Source organism: Cornus florida, unplaced genomic scaffold (assembly GCF_030987335.1).
Source record: "Cornus florida cultivar Cherokee Brave unplaced genomic scaffold, ASM3098733v1 CherokeeBrave_3.0.0_Hap2_Chr11, whole genome shotgun sequence".
Classification (NCBI taxonomy): domain Eukaryota; kingdom Viridiplantae; phylum Streptophyta; class Magnoliopsida; order Cornales; family Cornaceae; genus Cornus; species Cornus florida.
This window is the reverse complement of record NW_026775581.1, coordinates 112,796,158-112,815,634: the sequence shown is the minus strand read 5'-3', so window position 1 is coordinate 112,815,634 and position 19,477 is coordinate 112,796,158. Positions and strand designations below refer to the sequence as shown.

Sequence of the window (19,477 nt, the reverse complement as noted above, 5' to 3'; positions counted from 1 at the left end):
TTTGTATAGTCAATATACAAAGTTTTCACTTCTTATTTTTCTCCGTAAAAATGATTATTTTTTTTTTGGGGGGGGGGGGGGGGGGGGGGGGGGGGGGTGTTGGTGGTGTTTAGAAGAGAGTGTGTGAGAGAGAAGAAGAGAAGAAGAGGGGAAGTTCTCTTAGATATCTGTTTTTTTTTTTTTTTTCAAGTTTAGAGGGCAAAGGTAAATAGTGCATATTGCACCAACTAAGAATGCTGCGAACCAGGTATCATCTATCAAATGGGATGGAAAAAATAATAGCCCAACCCCCCCCCCCCCCCCCTGCGAACCAGGTATCATCTATCAAATGGGATGGAAAAAATAATAGCCCACCCCGCCGCCTCCCCCCCCCCCCCCCCCCCCCCCCCCCCGTGTTTCTATAACTTCCCCATAATTATCACAAGGTTGAGTGTTACCAATTCAAGTAACTAACTTTATAGACATTTCTATAAATGCAAGGGGCTCATTCAGGACTTACTCAAAAGAAAATAAAGCTTTGTCTCGGCTCATCGAGACAGAGATAGGCAAAAGAGGGCCCATCACATGACATGAACATGAAATTTTCATTTTGTCTTAAGATTGCATGAAATCCAAGTTAATGACATGAAAATCCAGCCTTGTTTTCCAAGTCCTAACATTTTGAGATTGGACAAATCTGTCATTGGAGGCATACCTGCAGCATACAAACTTATTGGGTTGTATGTAACATAGAATTCATGGGATCTTTTAATTACTATGATTGTTTAAATCTCATAAAGACCATTGTTGCGTGATTGCTATTTCTTACAAAACTACGTACCTTGCATGTTTGAAGACTGCATGCCTTCCATATCTGTGTTCTTACATTTCCATTTTCTTTTTTTTCTTCTCCTTTCTTTTTAAAATTTTTCTAGTTGTTTTAGTTGTGTACTTACCATACTTTTTTACTTGTGATTAGGAAAGGGATCAAAGGTACAAGGATTTAGGTTTGAGGGATAAAATTACACTCAGCAGTGGACGCTTTCTTCTTGGCAACAAGTAAGCTTTGCTTGTTCGGTTAATGTGAATTTGCAAGATATGATTGGAATTTGCATCCATTGCTGCACTTTGAAATTTTAAACTTTCTTATCCTTTGATTTTTACCTTTGCTCAACTCCACCTCATTCCAGTTTTTACGCTTCACAGTAATCAACATGCATCAAGTTTCTCACTACTGCTTTTTTTGAGAAAGTTTTAGATACCAATACCGATTGAATTTTTTTTTTTTGGTTAAAGAATACCGATTGAATTGATGGCTTCAGTTTGTCACTTTATTTGAACTGTTAGCAAAACTCTTCCATTTTAAATGGTTCCATGTTTGCATTTCTTTTGGGCCACACTTGTGGTTTCAGGGAGAAGTGGAGTGACTTGCCTTCTCAATGTAATATAGTGCCCATGAAAATCTACTAGTGTAAACAACATTTCTTACTGATTTGTGGTGAACGTGCAATTAGATAATGTTGCCTCAGCCCCCCACCCGAAACACAAGGGAAAAAAGGAAATACAGTAATAGAAGAGGAGGGGGAGGAGGAGGAGGAGGAAGGGGGGGTGGGGGTGGGGGGTGGTTTGGTACAACTAATATTTCATCTCTTTGCCATTCTGGAGCTAGTTAGACCATAGATTTCCTTGGTTCAGTTCGTTTGTATCTAAGCTGAATGATCAAATCTCATGCTGCTTCTTTCACTTGGATTATAGATGAGTTCATGAGCAGCTTGGTGTATTTGCAACACTAGCCTCTTGTGTTCGATGTCACTGCTGCTTGATTTCATTAAAGCTAAAGCTGCAACATTTGTTTCTTGTGCTGCTCAGTTTAGTTGTTTACTTTACACTTTTTAATATAGATGTGTCAGTAATGTACAGAGGGCACTTCTCCCAATCAAATAGTAGCATGTTAAGATACCCTGTCATCACACGTCTGCATGTGTCCATAATCAGTTAGGATGTTTAAAAGCTTCTCCATCATTATTTACCTTCACGTTTGGCACATTTCAATGACTTGATATCCTCGGACAGGTTGTAATTGTACACTATGACCAGTGATTTTGACTTGACTATCAAATATAACTAGTTGTCTATCCCTCTATCTGTGTACCGAAAAATTGTACAAATTGCAAGTATCAAGAGAACCGTAATCCATGGTTCTATATAAGAGAGCTGTCTGGTTCAAAGATCCACCCTTCGAGTCCAAAATGAAATGAATATATAAAATTTCTTTCTTCATACAATCAAACCTTCTATATTGTATAATGGATGGCCGACTGCATTCATATGGGATTAAGTCAAGGATGATGATGATGTTATATTATGGAGGCTGGATTTTTTGGCCTATATTTCCATGCACTCGAAATTGAAATCAGCTATTAATCCCTCCCTTTTGTACTGGTGTAATATTTCAACCGAATGTCGTTCTCAATGTTGTCCTGTAAACTTTAAGGCCTGTTCATATGCCCCTTGAATTTGAACAGTCCAATTTACAGTTTACATAATAAATATTTTTATGTAGAAGTTTATCATTTTGAATGGAGCCATTTAGGGGAAAAGGAAACTGCATTGTATTCTTTTACATGGTTTTTATAAAATAAAATTGAAATGACATAATTCAATATTCTGAAAAACCATTTTTGGGATTGCTACCATTTCTCAAATGATTCCATTGAAAGTACTATTGAAAAAGTGAGCCTGTGGACCTATTCAAATTTAAAGGGGACATCCAAACAAGACCTTAGTCTAAAATCTATTTTGTTTTATTTTGTTTTGTGAGAATGTGATAAAGGAAATAACAAATTAATCTCTTGCAGATATGCTCGAACTTTTGCATTCTTCTACACAATTGGGTTGCATATTCTGGTGTTCACCTGTCTTTACAAGATGTCATCTCTGAGTTATCTCAGGTAAGCATCTGCTAAATGCTTTTTTCTTTTGCCAATTCTACTGGTCGGTGTTCATGAACTCAGGCTACTTGTGTTTCTTCTGCAGCAATGGACCCGACGAATCCCTAACTGGAGATAAAATCCTAAATCTCCCACATGCACTATAATCTTCATGGTAACTTTGTTTTTCCTCTGCTAATCAGAGATGGAAAGCTTGGAACTATTCACAAAAGTTTCTATACAATGTATATATAACAAAAACGATATCATTTTCTTATTGACTTTCTTGCAAAGCTTGTAGTGCAAAGAGAGACATTTTCCTTGGTTCATCAATAGTTTATTGGATTGGAGTTTACTGACTACATGAAATAGTTTTATCAAGTCTGAGAGGCCAACACTTGGGCATTTGTGAGTGGTGTGTTTGATCAAATTATTTCTTTTTGCTGCTTTTTTATTAGATGGTCCGTCTCTCAAGCAGGTCACTTGTTAGTTAGTTAAATATATAGAGGAGGAAAAAAAAAAAATTTAAATATATAGAGGGATGCATATTCATACTCCTTTTGTGATAAATGCATTTCTCAAATAGGGAAGTACGAATATCATTTGCCATATTTAAATACAAAAAGGACATTGGGTAGTGATTTAGTGCAACAATGAGACTTGATTCTTGAGATGCAAAATCATAGCCCAACTACCTAAAAGTTAATGCCACATTTGAATCAGATTGATACTATATGTGAATTAGATTTGATACTGTAGTTAATGCCAACCCGTAACTTTGTATTTTCTCTCTTAATGAAAATTCGTCCATTTAGTTTAAAAAAACAAAAAAAAAGAAAAGAAAAGAAAAAAAGGAAGTATTTTTTTTTTAATTATAATGATCTTTGCTTGGTAGCTAAAGTGAAGGTCTGTCAAGGTGATTGTGAGTATTTTTATGTGTTATTGAAAAAACAACAAAGAACAATGTTAGGCATATCACTGATTGAAAAGAAGGTGAAGATGGTTATAACTCATAAGAAAAAATAAAATAGACCAGATTAGATGGTTATAACTTATACGAAAAACTAAAATAGACAAGATTAGATGGTTATAACTTATAAGAAAAACTAAAATAGACAAGATTAGATGGTTATAACTTATAAGAAAAACTAAAATAGACAACATTAGTTATTAATATGATGAGAAGAAATTAAAGAGAGAAGAAAATTTCATTTCAAGTAATGGGTGAAGCTTCTAAAAGAATGAAATCCAAAAACTTACAAGCATCTCCAGAAAATCACAAATAATGGTAGATTGCTAGGAGGGGGATCCCTATTCCCTCCGAACGAAAAAAGGAGTGTACTTAGTCCACAGTTGTTTTATTTTGAGCAATTCGTTTAGATTGTAAGTGGTTCTAAGTGAGTTGGATAAATATTTTAATTTTAATTTTAATTTGTGAGCTTGTTCCTACTTATGCATCATTTTTTTTATTAATTAAAGTTATTTTACCTACCAACAAAAATACACAACCTAACTAAATGATAAAAAGAATTATAATTGGATAAAAAAATAATTAAGAAAATAAACTTTAATAAAACTTTAACTCTGAACCCGTGTCAACAAGGTCGTTGTAGTATAGTGGTAAGTATTCCCGCCTGTCACGCGGGTGACCCGGGTTCGATCCCCGGCAACGGCGTTTTATTTTTCCTTCACTTTTTTTTTTTTTCCCCTCTGAATTTTTCGGTTTTCTTTTTATATCACTTTCGGGGTTTATATATATATATATATATATAATATCATCAGACATGCTATACTTTTTGGGCAATTGTTCTTCGTTTCTAACCTGGAAAGAGTAAAATTAGAAATAAATATGAATGTGGTGAGTGGTGCGATTTCTGCTTCATCATCCTCAGCTGTCGCGGTTGGTTCCCCCTTTTGCCGCGTCTGCTTTTCCTCCTCCAAAACCCTAATTTCTTCGTTTTGGAGGACGGGCAACACGATGCCTCAATTCTCTTCTTCCGCTTCTCCAACTACCCCCACTGCCTCGCCGCCCGCGGTGGAGGTGGAGCCGCTGCAACCCAAACCAAAGCCATGGCTTGTTGTCGGACTTGGAAACCCCGGAAAGATGTACCGAGGCACCCGCCACAATGTCTGTACACCCCTCTCTCTCCATATTTATATACATATGTTGTATGTGTCTGTATATGTATAATGCTTTACATGCTTTTTTATTTTAGTAGTTCTTATAAACATACATAGGAGTTAATCAATCAAACAGATCTTTCTTTTTCACGTTTTCTGTAAGAAGTTCAAAGGACTCTTTATCTAGGATAATATGTGCATCTACCTAGGTTTTTAATGTTGGGTTATCAATAGAAGAGAGTGTAAGGGTGCTTGATAAATCTAAGGTTTTGTTTTGGAAAATTTACTCTTTTATATGACATACACGCACTGGTGATTGATTGAACTTTGTGAGAATGTACTACTACTACAGGCTCAAAGTGATGTTAACACAATAACACAGCATGCCAAAGATATCAATGAGCAGTGTTTAGATTAATTTGGTTTTGCAAAAGCATTAGTTTGAAGCTTATTTGTTTATATTTATTACCATCTTTTTGTCTCTTTTTCTTAGTGATTTAGGTGATTTAGAACAGAGCAAATAGTTAGATGGAGGAGAATGTCTAGGAATTACCATCTCAGGATTTAGAATATATTGGTGTTGATATCGTTTTTTTATTAGAATCCAAGCGGAGGAGTTTATATTGATTGAATACGGAAAGAGAAGACTACTCCCACCTTTTCTAATGATGGAAAATGCATTTTTTTTTCAGGTAGGTTTTGAGATGGTAGACGCCATCGCTGAAGCTGAAGGGATATCCATGAGCAGTGTTTCCTTTAAAGCCCTGTTTGGAAAAGGTTCACTTTCATATAACTGTTCTGACTCAATAATATATTTATTGGTATATACATTAGTCAGAGGAAAAAAATTTGCACAAGAATAAACCATGAGTTGTCCCTGTGTTCTACTGAATAGAGATTATTAGAGTTAAGGCAAAGCTTGGCTTTTTATCTACAGCTGGACCAGAAAAAGTTGTAACATGATAGAAGTTTCTATATTTTGGTTTATCTATACAGAATTTATAAAAATGAATTATGGGAAGCAAGAATTCTTTTTTGTGTATGTTATTTGCTGATGAAATTGTTTAAGTCGACGAGACTAGAGAAGGAGTTAATGCCATATTGGAGGTTTGGAGAGAAGCTTTAGAATTAAAAGAATTTAAGATAAGTAAAAATAAAACTGAATACATGGAGTGTAAGTTTAGTAAATTTAGAAATGCAAATGAGGATGTAGTGAGGATTGAGAATCAAGAGTTACAAAAAAGTGAACATTTTTCATTATCCAGGCTCAATTATTCCTAATGAAGGAGAAATTGGAGATGATGTTAATCATAGAATCAAGGCAAAATAGGTTAAATGGAGAAGTGCATCTAGTAAATTGTGTGGCAGGCGTATCCCCTTAATATTGAAAGGAGAGTTTTATTGATTAGCTATTAGACCAGTAATACTTAATGGCACAGAGTGTTGGGCATTTAGGAAACAACATATGCATAACATGAATTTGGCAGAATTGCAACTGTTGGGATGGATGTGTGGAAAGACTAGAAAGGATAGAATTAGAAATGATCACATTTAGGGGATGGTTGGAGTAGCACAAATTGGTGACAAAAATGAGAGAAAAATGGTTAACATAGTTTGGACATGTGCAAGACGTTAGTTAAGTTTGCCTGGATTGTAACCTTGCGTACTTTGGGCTGCTTGTCTTGGGTTTCTTTTGGCCAATTTTTTGTTTAAATTTGGCGAACAGGTTTTAGAGTTACTGAGGTTGTAAATGCATTGGAAAACCCCAATTCGGTTTTGCTATGTTGTATTAACGTTCTTTTTGGATTGTGTATCTCAATTTAATTTTGAGTTATCTTTTGAAGTGCAAGTATTCTGTTGCAGATTCTCCAGCAATTTTTAATCATTTATATGTACGTATTTGTTTGTCTAACAGTTACCCAATAAATTGCTTGAAATGCATGACTGTGTTCATTGAGCAGTTTAGTAACATCACAAGTTGAAATTTTGCTTAAATTCAAAATTATGCTTTTAGGATGTCAGGTGTTATAATGTGTGCTTGTGTAGGTTTTCCATATATGCGCGTTGAACATTCTTATAACCAGTTCTCGCATTCTGGTAGTTGTTCATGTTTCTGACGTCCACTTTTGTTCTGATGGCAACCTAATAAAATGGAAATGAAGTTTAGAATCTCCTGGGCAGCGCTTAGTTTGTTCTCACGCTTGAAAAGCTGTGCATTTTAGATACTAAATCTCAAATATGTTAAAGCAAAATTTTATTCTGATAATTGCAGGGTGCATGAAGTGAAACTGTTAGGTTTTTATTTAATTTTCTATGGGGTTCTGAATCTAATTATCTATATGAGTTATTATCTTCTTTTCTCTTTCCTACCCATGATCCATCCACTTTGTTCCTAGGGAGACTTGACATCTTCCACTTTGGGAGGTAAAGGAGATACCACTAGGTTACAGCCTCGGTGGTGCATATGAGTTGCTTATCTTAACTGTGGTAACTTTAGGTTATATTCTCTCTTCTTTAAATAAATAAATAAAAGGAGGTAGGTTGTGTGAGGGACGACTTCTCAGATTTCTGGGTTATTATCCTTGTGTGAGCAATAAATGAAGACCAGATTTTTTGACAACCTAATGCCACAGATCCTCGGGATCAGATATCAATTATTGTCTTACAACAAAATCGTGGGATTACATATATAGCATTTTCCAAGATCTGGGCATGGATCTTGTGTCATACACGAGGATGCTTGTCTCATGCTGATAAGTGTGTCAAACTCCAATCATTGACGCGAAAAAGTTTTAGACATCATGGCTTGATAGTGGGATTAAGTTGCTCCATGGTTGCTCTTCATCTCTAGGATTCGATTGCGGACATCGCTGGTTGATAAGCCCTAAGCCGCAGGGTTTATAATTAACATAAGCAAGGTCAAGGAGGTGTGAGAGAGAATTCTAACCCATGTCTGGTCACCTTCTGGTAGTTTGGTGCTAACTTTTTGTTGGAAATGTTATTTTTTTGCTCCATCATCAGTTTGCATTTCCTTTGTATTCATTCACTCCACACTGGTTTTGGACAGATACTTTGGTTCTGATTTCCCTGTTTTGCTCATTTAATTTAGGATCGAATCCATGCGGAAAGTTCATAGGACTCAATATGTTAAGTAACTTTATTTCAACTTGATCATTATAGAAGGTTTACATTAGATTAATCTTAAATAAATCAAATTGCTTATTTCTTAATGCAAATCAGGTCAAAACACCATGCACATCACTTCATGCACACATCCCTCCTCACTTCATAAATCTATTCCTCCCAAGGATTTTAAAGTTGTGAATAGCAAACCCTTTTTATTATTTTAGAAGCTACTGAAAGGAACTTGAATTAAACGATGTAGGCACATAAACATATCCTAATCCATTGACTTTCTATATGTAGTTGTGCATTTCTGGTTGTTGATACAACAAGTTTCTATTTCCTAGGTTTTATTGGAAATGTTCCAGTTATGCTCGCCAAACCACAAACTTTCATGAATGCAAGCGGTGAGTCTGTAAGTAAGCTCATCTGTAAAAACTTCAATATGTACAATCCCACATATTGTTTCTTTGATGATTGGTTGACTTCTGGACCTATTATTGAAGGTTGGAGCCATTGTTAAATACTACAAGATTCCGTTGAAGCAAGTACTTGTGGTATAGCATTTAACATTCTCTCATGTAGATTTTATTGTTACTTTCCTCTCCAACTCTATACTAATAGCTTTAGTTTCTACAGATCTTTGATGACTTAGATTTGCCTTTTGCTAAATTGCGGTTATTGCCAAAGGGTGGACATGGAGGTCACAACGGGTATATTCCATTTTGGTGTATTCATCTTCCTCCTTTAGTATGGCCACATCAGTCACATTTGTAGAGTAACATCTTTCCGAAGATACAGATTTAAATACATTCGTGAATGTTGTTTTTCAATAATAATTTATTTTGGCTCTATTTTGTGCTAAATCTGAGATTTTTAGCTGAGTGAGGACCCTATAGAGCACTACGAGTTGCAAAATGATCTACGGAAATTATGTTCCAATGAAGGAGAATGTTGAGTGCAGTCGCAACTGTCGTGACTGCACTAGCTCCGCCCTTGGATTGTGTGGGACCTGCATGGTCCAAGAGCTGAGCTTGCACAATAACAACTGTGCATAGCTCAGCTCCTAATGGAAAGCTTTGTTAATCATTTAGGGTTTGTAGTTGTCTTGTCACAGACAGAAATAGCAGTTTTCTTCTTTCTTTAAACCCACAATAATGCGATTGTTCCAGTCAACTGTAACCAATTATATGATTGTTTCTCTGTGGAAGATTGAAGCTGCATGAGGAGAAAGTCTGTTATCTTGGTTAGCCAGTACTTCGGAAATCAGCATGTAAATTTTTGTGCTGATGCCACATGCTGATCTAATGCAGTAACTATGTAAATTTTTCCCAGCATTGAGATGATCTCAAGTCATCTGCTTTGGGAATCATGTTTTTTCTAATGTCCAGGGCTTTTAATTTAATTTGGAGTTTATTTGCCACTGTAATGCTAATAGCTATGTATGATTGTTAATATGTGAGCTTTTATAGAATAAATCTTTTGGAGTTACTGGTAGAAGGCATAATTTCTTAAACTATCAGAATTGGATTTGAAATTAGTCCACATTGAATACTAGGGAAAGAGAGAGACCAAAGTTAACGTGGGTTGAGTTAGTAAAGAAATATATGATAGCATGTGGATTGACTGAGGTTATGGCCTTAAATAGAGCGAAAATGGAAACATGAGATTCATGTAGCCAAGCCCAAGTAATTGGAAAAATGCTTGGTGGTGGTGGTTCTAGAACATTTTTATTGCAGTAAATATAACTCATTTTGCTTACTTCATAAAGCATGCAGGCATCTTTAAAATTTATAGGATTGATCATTCTTGCTTTTCCTTTCAGGATGAGAAGTGTTATTGACCATTTCAAAGGGAGCCGTGATTTTCCTCGTTTAAGAATCGGTAAGTTCCTGGTGATACTAAAATTACTAAATTCGTTGCCCTAATTTTTTCTTTTGGTTTATAGTATTTGTTAAATTTCTCTAGGCATTGGGAGGCCCCCTGGGAAAATGGATCCTATCAACTATGTTCTTCGCTCATTCAATAGACAAGAACGCCAAGAGGTATGTGGGCCTTGCACATGCATTACCGTTACGATGAACAGTCAAACAAGATATTAACTAACACTTGTCGTTTCAGTTGGATTTCACAATTCAAAATGGCGTGGAAGCAGTGCGGATTCTTTTGCAGGAAGGTTTGAATAAGAGCGCAACATTTGTTAACAGTGCCAAATCTCTGGAACAACTCCATTAAATAAATTCTCGAATTATATTATTTTTGGTCATTACACAAGGAGAAGGGAATTTGTTGAAGGAGATTCCACTTTATGCTGAATCCCTGCGGATTTGCAGTTTCCAGGATGGAGCAAAACCACAAGAATACACTAGAGAATAGTTTGAAGCCCCCACTTTTTTTTTTTTTTTTTTTTTTTTTAATTCTTTGGAATTGGTGAGAATTCCGAATTAATTTTATATACATTCTATACTATTTTCTGACATTATTTCTCTTGGACAAACCTGCTAGTGAGTGGACTATAGTTTGTGCTAGAAAAATTAATGTTGTGTGCGTCTCCTAAGGCTTCACAAGGCTGTGCAAGGTCTACCCTTACCGACCTAACTTGGTTTTGGATTTTATTGAATGATAATATTTTCTTTTGCACTGTCTCTTTTAATTTCAACGCGTTCATACCTTCCGACATCTTTCACATGTTTGTTTTGGTGATAGCAGCCGCTACATAGCAAGATTTTTAACGAAAATCTTGTCCCAAATTTTTGTTTGTCGCTTTCAACTCCGTTTGTAATTATATAGACTCATCCTTAAAAGTTACACACGATGGTTGTCTTTTTGGGTGGGAATCTTAAACAGCGGAGGTTATAATCTTTGTGAAGTATACAGATTCACAAGAGTTTTAGATATTTTTGTTTTAGACAGTGACCCCCAACCCAACGGGGGCCATACTTTTTCAGAGTATAAATCATCCTACAAATACATGACATCTTGTCCGTTTCAATTATCTTTGTTTAGCTGTTGTTTTCTTGAACTCTTGAGAGATCAAATTATAGAGCAACTTTTATATCTTTCGAGATCTAATAATAATATAGCAATGATAAAATGCTGAGGTGATAAAGAAATTTGAGGATGCTGATTTTGTCTTTGCCTGCTATTTTGCAGGCAAGTATGCATCAGTAACAAAATCAAAGCATTATAAAAGTACGGTAGTATATATATATATATTCTCGCTTATTCAAGTGTGAGCGCGCACACATATATATACGAAGTAGAAAGTTAAAGATTCAAATGTGAGTAATTTTTTTGTCAATAATAATAAAATTAAATAAAAGAAATGAAAAGAAAAGGGCATAGCAAGCAAGTCATATGGTCCTAGAGATTTAACACATCCTTTATGACTTACGTCTACTTTCACGAATAGTTTTATAGTTCACCTAATATGCTATATATGTGGTACACTCTGTTTCAAGATTTATGCGTCGAACTAACTTGGATCAAATTCACCAGCATGCATGTGAGACTGACAGATCTCCTAATACAAAATTTAATTTTTCTTGAAATGAATCGCTCAAGGGCCACCCATTAATTGATTCACAAATCTTACAACACAATATGTATATATGTATGTGTGTATGTATGTATATGATGCAGACACAACTGTAACCCGCATAAATCACATTAAAAGGGTCCGGAAGAGAAGGCAGCTCAAAAGGGTCAGATCACAGCACTGTTTTTTACCGTATTTTAAATTGCTGTAACTGTAGAGGTCACAATAGACCAACTTAGGAACAATGGACGTGACCAAATTTGGTTCTATCATTTCATTAACACCAAAATACAACCATGATAATGCCACGTCGGTCCCACGAAAGAATTTATGGGACCTCTTGTCTAATCTTTCAATGGGATCGACTTCTTTTTATAAAGTAAAGGTGCCACAATAATTCATGAGCGAGAGGTACTAGTATGCTCTAGGGTTTCTTTCCCCTTATTTTGGGAAAAACAAAAAAATGTGTAAAATATCTAATAAAATAAAGGGTAAATTATACTTACTTCTCTTAATATTTGGACAAATTTAATGCAGATGGAGCATTTAAGATTTATTACAATGACCTTTTCTGAAGTTTTGTGCATATAATCACACCCCTACAGTTTTCTTTTTGTCACAGTCGTTAACGACATTTCATAAAATAACAAAGTTACCCTTGCATGGTATGAAAAGACACTAATAACCTTATACCTAGTATGTTTTAATTATAAAAAAAAAAACACATTTCTTATTCCCCTATTTTTTTTCTTCTATTTTTATTTTTGGTTGAAACCCACCTGCTCCACCACACCACAACCACCACGGCAGAATGCTTGGTCGTAGCAGAAGGGTTTGGCGGTGGGTGGTAATGGTGGTTGGTATTCGGTGGTGGTGGTGGTGGGTAGGTAGGTGGTGTGTAGGATAAGAGAGATGAAGATAATTAGAAGGAAAAAAATTAATTGGAAATGTTTTTAAAAGACGGGTAATTTGGTCCTAAATATATAAATATTGTACAATTTATCGTATTTATAAGGGTTAAAATCATAAAATCCCAACCAGTTTCAAAAACCCCTTACATTTTTTAAAAGTAATCACATTATTCCAATATTGGTATCAAACCCGTTAATTGGGTTATGAAATAACAAATTTAACTTTACTATTTAATGTTAAATTAAAAATTAAAAAATATTTTTTAAAATTACAAAAATACCCTTCAATCTACTTCTTCACCTCCTCTCCCTAAAACTCATTTCTTTCTCTCTCAAACTTAATTTTTGTAATTTTAAAGTGTATTTTTATAATTTTAAAAATAATTTTTAATTTTTAATTGAACTTTAAATTATAAAGTTAAATTTATCATTTCATAACTCAGTTAACGAGTCAGATAGGTACTGTAATTATTTTTTAATAATATAGGAGTTTTTTTTAAAAATAAGTTAAGTTTTTAAGATCAAATTTTGAAAATAGTATGAATTTTATTATTTTAATCATATTTATAATTAGTTTTGTTTAATAACCCTTATAATTATTTGTTCGTATATGTCATATTAGTAATGAAAGGGTCTAAACTAGTTTTTTTTAAAAATTTCCCAAATGTTAACTTCATAATCTTAAAACCATTAAACAATAATAGTGTTGCATAATCGGGACTCGGATAGTCCTCGTGTATGGTGTTCAAGATTCGCTGTCAACAAATCACAGATTCTATATTACGACACGTCCAATTCAAATTGACCAGACTCATGTCAACATGCATGCAGTCTTTTGACCAACGTAAGAAACATAACATAACATAACGCTCGCACAACTCACTCAGTCACCACATTGCCCCTAATCTTCAATTGATTTGCATTACATGCCACCAACATTGCATATACTTTTCACAATCATGATGTATGTATAAACACAGGCTTCACAGGCTCACAGCCCCCATCCCAGCTGCCAAGCCCCTCCCTACTTATTTAGCTGGGTCCCACTTTCATCCACCCACAAACTTGTCAACTTGGCGGCCCCGTTCTTAATTACACTACTACTAAGTACTACGGAGTAACATATAGATATACTGTAAATATATATATATATATATATATGTTGATGATATATATTTCCTTCTCACTTCTTTTTATGGTCAAGGTAAAAAGGAAATTATGAGTTACACCGATCCTATTTATGGAGTCCTTTGCTTTTCTCAACAAGTGTCAGGACTGAACCCAACTAGTGAATGGGCGAGATCGTAACTGACACGTGTGCCTTGCTGCTGTATGTTACCGATGATCGACAGTGACCCCTGCGTCGGAGCGAACGCGAAGCAGAACTTCCCGGCGTTGTCAACCGGTATCAGGTAGTTCTTCGGGTGCAACGACAGCGTTTTCCCTCCCGCGAAGTGGAACGACACCGTTGGCACGCTCACCCTCGTCATCGACGACAGGTCATAACACGTGTCGAACAGAGCAAACCCACTCGTCGACGGCAAGTTCTGAGTCATCTTCACGAACGCGTCGCGGAGCGAGTCGTAGGCCTGAGTCTGTAACCGAGTCACGGCGGTCCCCGAGTCCACGATGATTCCTCCCCTCCCGCTCTCGTCGACTGCGAATACTGACGGCGGGATCGAGAGCATCTGTCCGCCGACGCCTAGTCCGGTTAGTCCGACGTAGAGGAAGGTATCGATTCTGGAGTTCCGGAGCAACGGAGCTGTGACAGAGCCACCGGAAGAAGCCGAGTTGAAGTCCAGAGTTGACGAGGATGGGGAATCGCGGTCGACGAGGCAGTACGAGAACGACGACGCTTTGATCTGAGAAGGAAGCGAGAGCGAGCCGCCGCCGAGCCCTAGCAGCCCAGCCGCGCCGATGAACAACCCTTCGTTCTCGTGTCCACACCCAAGCGCGACGTTATTCACAGATCCGGAGTTGCCAAACGACACCGTCTCGGTGGCGAAGTCGCCGACGGTGTACGATCCGTCGCCGTACGCGACCTGGTACATACACTTACCACTACTGCAGGCCGAAACTTCGAGAGACGAGCATTGTTTCGAATTGCAGGAAAGAGGACTGTAGGAGGAGGAAGCGGACGGGTCGAACACCGGGTCGGACTGTTGGTAACAATCCGAACAGGGCTGGCATTGGAGCCAGCTGATGTCACTGCCGGTGTCGATGACCATGTAGTAGGGCTTCACCGGCCGGCCGACTCCAACTCGCGAGAAGTACTCGCCGCTCCCCTGACTCGCCCCGGAGGTCAACGGTGTCTCGAACTCCTCAAGTTCCACCGACGTCTCCACCGGATTGAGGTCCGACTGGTGGACGGCATTGATGGCGAGTTCGAGTTTCGTGGTGAGCGATTTGACTCGCGCTGAGTCACGTTCCAGTCGAGATAGAGTCAATAGCCTGTAGTCCTTGTCTTTGGATTTGTGAATAGAGGATCGAGGGTGTAGTGAGAGAGAAAATGAAGAAGAAGTGGTTGCTTCTGGTTGAAACAGAGTTGAATTTAGAGATTGGGGAGCCAACGAGAATACATCTCTGGTTCGTTGAATGGAGGCTGAGACATCCAGAACTGCGGTGCTGTGAGACGTTAAGGTGCGACTGAGAACAGAGTGGGTGTATAGAGACAAAGTGAGAGCGAACAAAATGTGAAGAAGCAAAAAGCTTTTTTGCCCCATTGTAGAGAGAGAGAAAGAGAGAGAGAGAAACTGAGAGATAGTTAAATAATATGAGCGTAACGTTGGTTTTATATCCGAGAGAGGGGCGTGGTTTTTGTATTTTTGTTTTTTTTTTTTGTATATATATATATATATATATATATATATATTGATATATAGAGAGAGAGAAGAAAAAGAGAGCCGGAGAAAGAAGGCGATGGAGAGTAAAAAGAGAGCCGGAAATAGGAGTGATCACGTCAGGTTCGTTGGAAGGAAAACAAAAGATTTGAAGGCATTAAATGAGAAACCACCTTCGAACCTACTCTAAAGGACTCGTAATGAAAACAAGTAAAGAAGATTAACTTAATTAGTAGCATGTATCCAATTTAGTTGAGATAACAAACTCAATTGTTTTTTTTTTTCTTTTTGTCTTGTTCGGTAAGTATAACAAATTAAATCGGTCCACATGGAAATAGTTACTATCCAATTTGAAATTTATTGTATTGGAAAGTTTTAATCACAAAAGTATTTGATTCATTGAGGGTAATACAATGACAAGGTTATTTATTCTCACGTGTAGAAGTAATATTGTCATTTTTTTAAAAAAAAATTCTGCTTTTTTTAATTATTTTTCTTCTTTAAGATGTACAAAATTAATTGTCAAATTTAAGAAGTGAAAGCAAAATAATAATTTATCTTTCCTTTTTCTCATATTTTTTTATTATTATCTTTTAATTTTTTTTAAAAAAAAACTCTTAAAATTAAAGATAGACAATTACAAAGGATCAATAAATGTGGGAGGAAGTAGCCCTCTGTGATGTAGCGCTTGATTGGGTATTTGGATGTGAAAGTAATAAAGATGCATTATTGGGGTGTAATAGCGAGAAGATATATATTTTTATTGTGTGTAAATCACCAACTACCAAAAATGTGATGTTACTTGAAGCAATAATGTGCTATTGGAAACACCAAGTTACCTCACCCATTCAAATTATTATCTTTTCCTACCAATTATTGTAACCCTGAAAAGAGTGGGGTCAGAGGGATTTATTTATTTATTTTTTTTTTTTTGTGGGGTGGGGGGCTGGATTGAGTTCAGACTGGTCTCCCATATGAAGTGCTAACATAAAAAAGTTTGTTGTCTTGAACTTAATAGCCCAACCCGACCAAAACCTATAATGGCGAGGGCATATGAACCAGCACAACAATGTAACCACTCCACAAACTAGGATAGTTCTGGGATAATGTAGTTCGGAACGTGTAATAATTTTTTATATGTTAATTTTATACAAATAAATGCAATATGAAATATTATCATATATCGAAAATTATTACATGTTTTGTTTTTTTCATTCTAAGTGTATTATATGCGTTGTGTCAAAGATTAATGTATTTTGATATAAAGTATTACGTTGTTTTTACAACACACTGGACCCTATCTGTGTAGGAGAGAATTCCGTGTCACCACTCACCCCTACCTTAAGAGCTTATTGTGAATTTAATTCTATATTGACTTTAATATTAGTTTTCTTATATATTCTATCATTATCATTTCATTTCTTTTCAATTTTAAATTTTTAAAGAAATTGAAAAATTAACACTTTTGTTTCATTTCTTTTCAATTTTAAATTATTAAAGAAATTGAAAAATTAACACTTTTGTTTCCATTCTTTACGTTTATACTCATATCTAATATTGCCATACTTTACCTATAAGATTTATAATATTGCAATTAAATTTATCATTACTATGTATATAATAGCCGATCATTTAAAAATAAATATGTAGTAAGAGTAATATGAATTGCAATTATATCTTTTTCAAATTAAAGAACTGCACTTAGTAGGTGTACGATAGTGGGTGTTACTCAAGCAGGTAGAGAGCACTTAATTAAGTTAGGACAAATTTAAATTCCTAGTCCAGCTGTAACCGACAAATTATAATTGTGTAATTTTGGCACTATTTTAGATTACAAATCGTGCAAAAAAATATTTATATTTACAATTCTACATAATGTACTCCTCTGTTCTGTATTAATAGCCCATTTTTTATTTTTAAATTATTTCAAAATATTTATTCCTTTAAAAAAATAAAATAAAATAAAATAAATGCAATACTTTTATCATTTTCTTTAGGGTTAAATGCTCCGACACCTCTCACATTTACCTTTATTGCTCATGGATCAGTGAAAAAAAAAAAAAAAAATCTAAACCTCTTTCAGGTTTGGTTAACTTTTCCGTTAGTTAATTGTTAGGAAAGTGAAAAGACAACTAATTTAAAAAATATAAGGACAAAACTATCCCCAATTTAAATCATTTTAATTTGGACACAAATGTCAACCTAAATTAACTTAGATATATCATTTTAATTTAGCCATAAACCATGAATCAAAGAAGTGCAGGTATCATATGTGTATGAATATGTAATACACTAATGATTGGGTATTTTACAGAAAATTCGGAAAACAACATCTAGTATTCCCAACCTGATTTCGTTCCTAATTTATTCTTTAAATCAATTCAATGAAATTATTATGAAATTAATTTTGAGTCATGATACATAATTTAGCTTATTAAGCCAACAATATAAATCGACGATTACTTAATATATTTTATATAATATTCATAATATGGTGTCATTTTTTTCTCTATTTATTTATTATTCTTTCTTTCTTTTTTTTCTTTGCCTTCCTTCAATTTATGAATTGAATTGATTGGAAACACTAATATATGTTAATATAATTTCACAATTTGTTTAATACATGCCTCAATTAAACATCAAATTCAATAAAAAAAAATGAAACAGAAAAAGTCAAAGTCCACGACATCTATGGCCTACTTGGTCTGGAACTCATTTATGAACTCATACATCTCATCTTCATTACTCAAAATTTTGACATTATATTTTTAAAAATTAGTTAACTTTTAACTTTTTTAATAGTCAATTAACAAAATAAGTGTCCGAGGAAAGTTAATCAAATCAGAGGTTTCACTAATTTAATGAGTTACTCTAATATTATAATAATAATAATAATAATAATAATAATAATAATAATAATGTAATAGAACCCATGCACAGAACCAATCCAAGTAGTACATCAATATAATTGCATCAATTTTGCAAATATGAATTGTATTCTCTTGGGACCAACAATAAAATGCAAAAAGAAGAAACTTTTTTTTTTTTAATTTTAGAATATGTGTTGCCTTTGTGAGGGTTCTATATATATATATATATATATATATATATATATATAAAGGGGTAATTCAATGGGAAATGGCATAGCTTTTGGAATTTAAAGACTAAACGTAAAATCAGTTTATGCTCTGAGTTTATGCTCTTTCATGGCTTGCAAATATGGAAAAGTAGAAACGATTGGGTGTTTAACAAGTCTAAATGGGAGCCCAATGCTATAGTGAGCAGAGCTTTGGCAAACTTTTCAGAGTTCAAGAAAATTTCAGAAATGGAGAACCCTCTCATGTCTTTTTCTGAGCGTTCTCTTCCCTCCCCGTCCAGATGGTTCCTTCCGGCATTAAATTGTCTGAAATTAAATTGCGATGCTGCCTTTAATTTCTCCTCTAAGGAAGCAGAAGGTGGTTTAATCCTTAGAAATCATGACGGCAATCCCATATGTGTGTAGTCTTTCTTCTTCCCCTCTCTTTTAAATGCAGAAGTTGCAGAAGCCCTAGCTGTTTAGGAAAGTCTTAAGTTTCTTCTCCGACATGGCTATCGAGAGGTGGTGGTGGAGATGGACTGCAAGTCTATTGTGGAGGGGAGGGTCACATGTGAGTTATGAGTTAAAGTTCTTGAAGGCATTGTATAGTTATGAAAAATTTCTCTGCATTTTTAATACTTAGTTATTTGTATTATTAATAATTTATATCATATGACATAAATAAAAAAATATTTTAGTAAGTCATATCATTACATGTTAGTATCTAATCAGTTGGTGATACCACGTTACATACAATTAGTTCAATTAAGTTTTTCTTTGAAATGAACTTTTTTAGTCATTTATTTGGTTTGCACTCCTAGGGTTTTGATTCACAATAGGGTAGTTTGGTAGGAAACAATATAGGGACAATTTTGAATTTTTAAAAAATTGTTTAGTTGACTGTCAAATGATTAACAGACCAGTTTAAAAATAGGATCAACTTCAAATATTTTTTAAAA

The 19,477-nt window shown here is 35.1% G+C and overlaps 3 protein-coding genes and 1 non-coding gene across 4 annotated transcripts in view; 3 read left to right on the top strand and 1 right to left on the bottom strand.

Annotated features, from left to right (window-relative positions):
- LOC132285341 (protein CASP) overlaps nucleotides 1-3,321 on the top strand; it is a 35,386-nt gene extending 32,065 nt beyond the window's left edge. Inside the window, exons 17-19 of the mRNA XM_059787525.1 lie at nucleotides 959-1,038; nucleotides 2,838-2,930; nucleotides 3,016-3,321. Of these exons, the coding sequence (XP_059643508.1) occupies nucleotides 959-1,038; nucleotides 2,838-2,930; nucleotides 3,016-3,076 (234 nt within the window). The 3' untranslated portion in view covers nucleotides 3,077-3,321. The remainder of the gene's footprint in view (nucleotides 1-958; nucleotides 1,039-2,837; nucleotides 2,931-3,015) is intronic.
- A 1,191-nt stretch (nucleotides 3,322-4,512) lies between these two features.
- Nucleotides 4,513-4,584, top strand: TRNAD-GUC (transfer RNA aspartic acid (anticodon GUC)). The gene has a single exon. It is a non-coding gene; the product is annotated as a tRNA-Asp (tRNA).
- A 98-nt stretch (nucleotides 4,585-4,682) lies between these two features.
- LOC132285342 (peptidyl-tRNA hydrolase, mitochondrial) lies at nucleotides 4,683-10,793 on the top strand. Its single transcript, XM_059787526.1, has 8 exons — nucleotides 4,683-5,037; nucleotides 5,723-5,807; nucleotides 8,501-8,568; nucleotides 8,660-8,710; nucleotides 8,793-8,866; nucleotides 9,979-10,037; nucleotides 10,122-10,198; nucleotides 10,275-10,793. The coding sequence occupies exons 1-8, from the start codon at nucleotides 4,759-4,761 to the stop codon at nucleotides 10,386-10,388; spliced, it is 807 nt and encodes a 268-aa protein (XP_059643509.1). The 5' UTR covers nucleotides 4,683-4,758; the 3' UTR covers nucleotides 10,389-10,793.
- Nucleotides 10,794-13,358: 2,565 nt separating this feature from the next.
- LOC132282923 (protein ASPARTIC PROTEASE IN GUARD CELL 1) lies at nucleotides 13,359-15,381 on the bottom strand. The gene has a single exon (XM_059784763.1). The coding sequence runs from the start codon at nucleotides 15,323-15,325 to the stop codon at nucleotides 13,862-13,864; it is 1,464 nt and encodes a 487-aa protein (XP_059640746.1). The 5' UTR covers nucleotides 15,326-15,381; the 3' UTR covers nucleotides 13,359-13,861.
- Between the last annotated feature and the right edge of the window lie 4,096 nt (nucleotides 15,382-19,477).

Bases quoted from the DNA above. Each gene is read 5' to 3' on its own strand.
- LOC132282923 (XM_059784763.1), bottom strand. From the start codon at position 15,325: ATGGGGCAAAAAAGCTTTTTGCTTCTTCACATTTTGTTCGCTCTCACT.
- LOC132285342 (XM_059787526.1), top strand. From the start codon at position 4,759: ATGAATGTGGTGAGTGGTGCGATTTCTGCTTCATCATCCTCAGCTGTC. The intron at 5,038-5,722 runs GTCTGTACACCC...TTTTTTTTTCAG, and splicing joins ACCGAGGCACCCGCCACAAT to GTAGGTTTTGAGATGGTAGA. The intron at 5,808-8,500 runs GTTCACTTTCAT...TCTATTTCCTAG, and splicing joins TAAAGCCCTGTTTGGAAAAG to GTTTTATTGGAAATGTTCCA.